Genomic DNA, 3,490 nt, shown 5'->3' with positions numbered 1-3,490 from the left:
GGTCTCTTCTATACAAGGTGTAACCTTCTACTGCCACTGACCAATCATAGATGGAGTCCCATCAGGTCTCTGTACCCCAACTTCATTTTTGATTAGCTGACTGTCAAAAGTCTGATGAAAAGATTTAAACAGATGCAAGGCATACTGACCCAGTATAACAGAAAAGTGACTGCAAACAAAAGCCTTGTTTGAGTTTAGAGATGTAGACTGCTTTTGGGAAAGTGGTAAGTGTTGCCTTCTATTCCATGCTGTTACCTCCTACATTAGCAGTTTTAGTCTGCTATACAAAGCTAATGATCTGCCCATACCAGACACAAGGAGACTAAAGGTTTTTAGGAGTGGTTAAAAATAGGACTACATTCTCCTAATTTAGTTTTACATTCTCTTGGACTAGTTGTTTACCCAACTCTATTCTGCTTCCATGTTTAAATGAACCCAATAAAGAATGCTATCCTTAGCCCTCCATAACAAGATTCACATTTGTCAGCTGAAGATAAAGAGTTGTTTTTTATTTGAAGAATTTCTGTATAAATATTAAGGTGGAACCAAATACTGTGAATAACTAGAGAGAAAAAAGACAAGTTCAACTGCATTCTTAACTCCACCTGCAGAAACAGTGCGACCTCAACAGACAGAAAACAGACAACCAATTAGATCATCAATGATTCAAGTACAAATAAAGGGCTAGGCAGGACAGCAAGATAAATGCTTTCCTTTCTAGCTGAAAAAAAAAATAAAGGCTAAACTCTGGCATACTTCTGTAACATGTACCATAATCTCAAGAGTAGAACATACAATAAATATCCAAAGCCAGTCTAACAGATGAGGTTCTTACAGAGGGGTGCAACTGCTACAAAGCTTGGTACTAAGATTCAAGGCTGAAGTATGTTAAGAGAACAGAGAAAGAAACTGGCACATTGGTTAGGATACATATACTTGCTATATGATTCTTAGTCAAATTCTGTATCTTCAATTCATGGTATCAGATAGCAACAGAAAAGGAACTCAAGTGAGCCACGGTCAAACGGTCAAAATGTCATGTTAGCAACTCTGAGTTCATAGCCTTTGCTTCCCCCATATTCACAAAACAACTTGGAAGTACAAGCTGAGAAACTTTTTATTTACTCAGTTAAGGGACCCAGGTAACAAGCAGCCATGAGAAATCTTGTTCTCACCATCAATAATTGAAATAAGTGCAGACACGGTCCCTTGTGTATACTTTCAATTTAGTAGTGTCTTGCACAATAGGACTTGAGCTTCTGGTACTGTCACAATAAAGAGTGGGACCACAGTCCTCTGAAAAAGCAGGCTAGAAGTGGTTGAACAAGAGCCCCACTCATCCCATTCAAATATTGAAGCTCGGATTTTGGAAACTGCTCCAATATCACTGTACTCTCACACTATCTGTAGCAATAAAGATAGCAAGTCTACTGTCATGCCACTAGTCCATGAGAATTTTTTAATAATTTAAGAACCAGCTAGAAACAAATTTAGTTTTCCATTCTGTTATTGCTTCAAAGAACTGTTCACGGGAAGACCAGGGGTAGCTAGTCAAAGACCAGCACAACCACTAACCTGCATCTATAAAGGAACCAGTAAGGATGTTACAGGAAAAGCTACATCCCCACCTACTGGTGGAACTACTGTATTACTTACACAGATTTTCCCTGTTCAAGAGAACCATCATTTTAACTCTGCAGAGGAACCAACAGCAAGCAAGCAACAGCAAATAAGGTCTGTTCTAGAGGCCAGATTCTACTTAAGATAGAATATGCTTTAAGGAAAAAAATCTGTAGGTTAAATTGCAGAAGTATTTTGGACTAGTAACCAAATCACTTTCATTTATACATTTTCTCTTATCTGAAGACTTCATTATAATCTATGAGTCATATTCAGTAAGATTATAGCACCCATAACTGAAATAAAACATTCTTTAGGTCCTAGGGGAGAACACAACAGGTACTTAGCAGAAAGCAGAGCATAGTGGTGTAAGATACAGACTATTCAGATCAAACAACAGCCGATAGGTTAAACAGAAGCAGGACTATTAAAATACTGGCAACACAGGAGATGCAGTGATTTCTTGGTTACCTGAGCAATGGCTTCTTCATTATCTGCCAGTCCCAATAAGAAGATCCTCACTTTGTCTATTTTCACTGGGACAGTTCTCCCCCTCCACTGCACCTCACTCATGGTGGCTGCCTGCTTTGCACGAGTCTGGGTGATCAGTGCCTGCAAAACACAGACAGCGGTGAGTGACTGATAACTTAAACATGTGCAATTTTTGAGTATTAAACTAACTTTACATTGACTCAAAAGTCTGAAGTGCTTTTTATGGAACCGCCTGGCCATTCCCCTTGTAAGGTACTAATGCTCCTGTCTTTTGTACATGGACATTTAACTTCAAACACAAAATTGAATACCAGTGTGTTACAAAATGTAAACATGCTATAAAATTACCTCCAGTTTTTCAGCAAGAAGACCCTCAGTGCCACCAGATCTCAGTCTCATCTGCATTAACTCATTGATAGCAGACTGATCACCTGAGAGAGAACACCGGCACATCAGATATGAGACTAGACCAGGCTTGTCCAACATGCGGCCTGCCAAGCCATTTTATGGCACTGCTGCCAAGCACGGAGCCGCAACGAAGTGAGGCGGTCAGGGCCAGCCTGCAGACCCCAGCCAGCAGCGAGGAGAGGGGAGCTACTTATCCCCGCAGGGCCAGGCTCAGTGAGCCAGGTCCTGCCGCCACTGCCCCAAGGGCTGCACAGCACAGGGCTGCCCCAGCCACGCCTGACTGGATGAGCTGGGGATAGCCTGTGCAGCTTCTTCTCTGGCTCCGCCCCTTGCCCTGGCACGTGGCCGGGGGAGCTGCATGCATGGTGGATGGAGGCACGAGGTAAGTTTCCGCATGGAGCTGGGGGCGCCACGGGGCCGGGGCCGGGCCCGGACTCCAGGGTGCGCAGTTGCCAGAGCCCAGCTGGGCGGGAGGCAGGAGGAGCCTGGCCCAGAAATGCTCTAGGTCCAGCTGCCTCCTTGGTGGTTCAGGTCCTGCAAATGTAGCCTGCATGGCTGAGGATGGGGGTCTGCATGCTGCTGGAGCAGCCCGTGCAGTGAGGAGGTCCTAGGGGCCCACCCCCACAGTGTGCTGCCTGTGCAACACATACTGGTGTCATCTGGGGCCCACAGCCTCACTAGATCTGAACAGCCCTGGACTAGCTTATGCTTGAGATCTCTTCCACATCTCTGCAGCATATGCCTAAAATTTCTATTTAATTAACCACAATGACCATGATCAAGTTCGTAAAGGATCTCAAGGATAAGCTAGTCCAGGGCTGTTCAGATCTGGTAAGGCTGTGGGCCCCAGATGATACTAGCATGTGTTGCACAGGCTGCACGCTGTGGGGGTGGGCCCCTAGGACCCCCTCACTGCACGGGCTGCTCCAGCAGCATGCAGACCCCCATCCTCAGCCATGCAGGCTACATT

At 44.8% G+C, this 3,490-nt stretch overlaps 1 protein-coding gene across 1 annotated transcript in view; it reads right to left on the bottom strand.

Annotated features, from left to right (window-relative positions):
* SRP68 (signal recognition particle 68) overlaps positions 1-3,490 on the bottom strand; it is a 23,884-nt gene that overhangs the window by 13,159 nt on the left and 7,235 nt on the right. Inside the window, exons 7-8 of the mRNA XM_019503131.1 lie at positions 2,461-2,543; positions 2,092-2,232 (exon numbers count right to left, since the gene is read on the bottom strand). Of these exons, the coding sequence (XP_019358676.1) occupies positions 2,092-2,232; positions 2,461-2,543 (224 nt within the window). The remainder of the gene's footprint in view (positions 1-2,091; positions 2,233-2,460; positions 2,544-3,490) is intronic.

This window comes from Gavialis gangeticus, unplaced genomic scaffold (genome assembly GCF_001723915.1).
Source record: "Gavialis gangeticus isolate Ggan-Ray unplaced genomic scaffold, GavGan_comp1, whole genome shotgun sequence".
Lineage (NCBI taxonomy): Eukaryota > Metazoa > Chordata > Crocodylia > Gavialidae > Gavialis > Gavialis gangeticus.
This window is presented reverse-complemented; position numbering and strand designations above follow the sequence as displayed.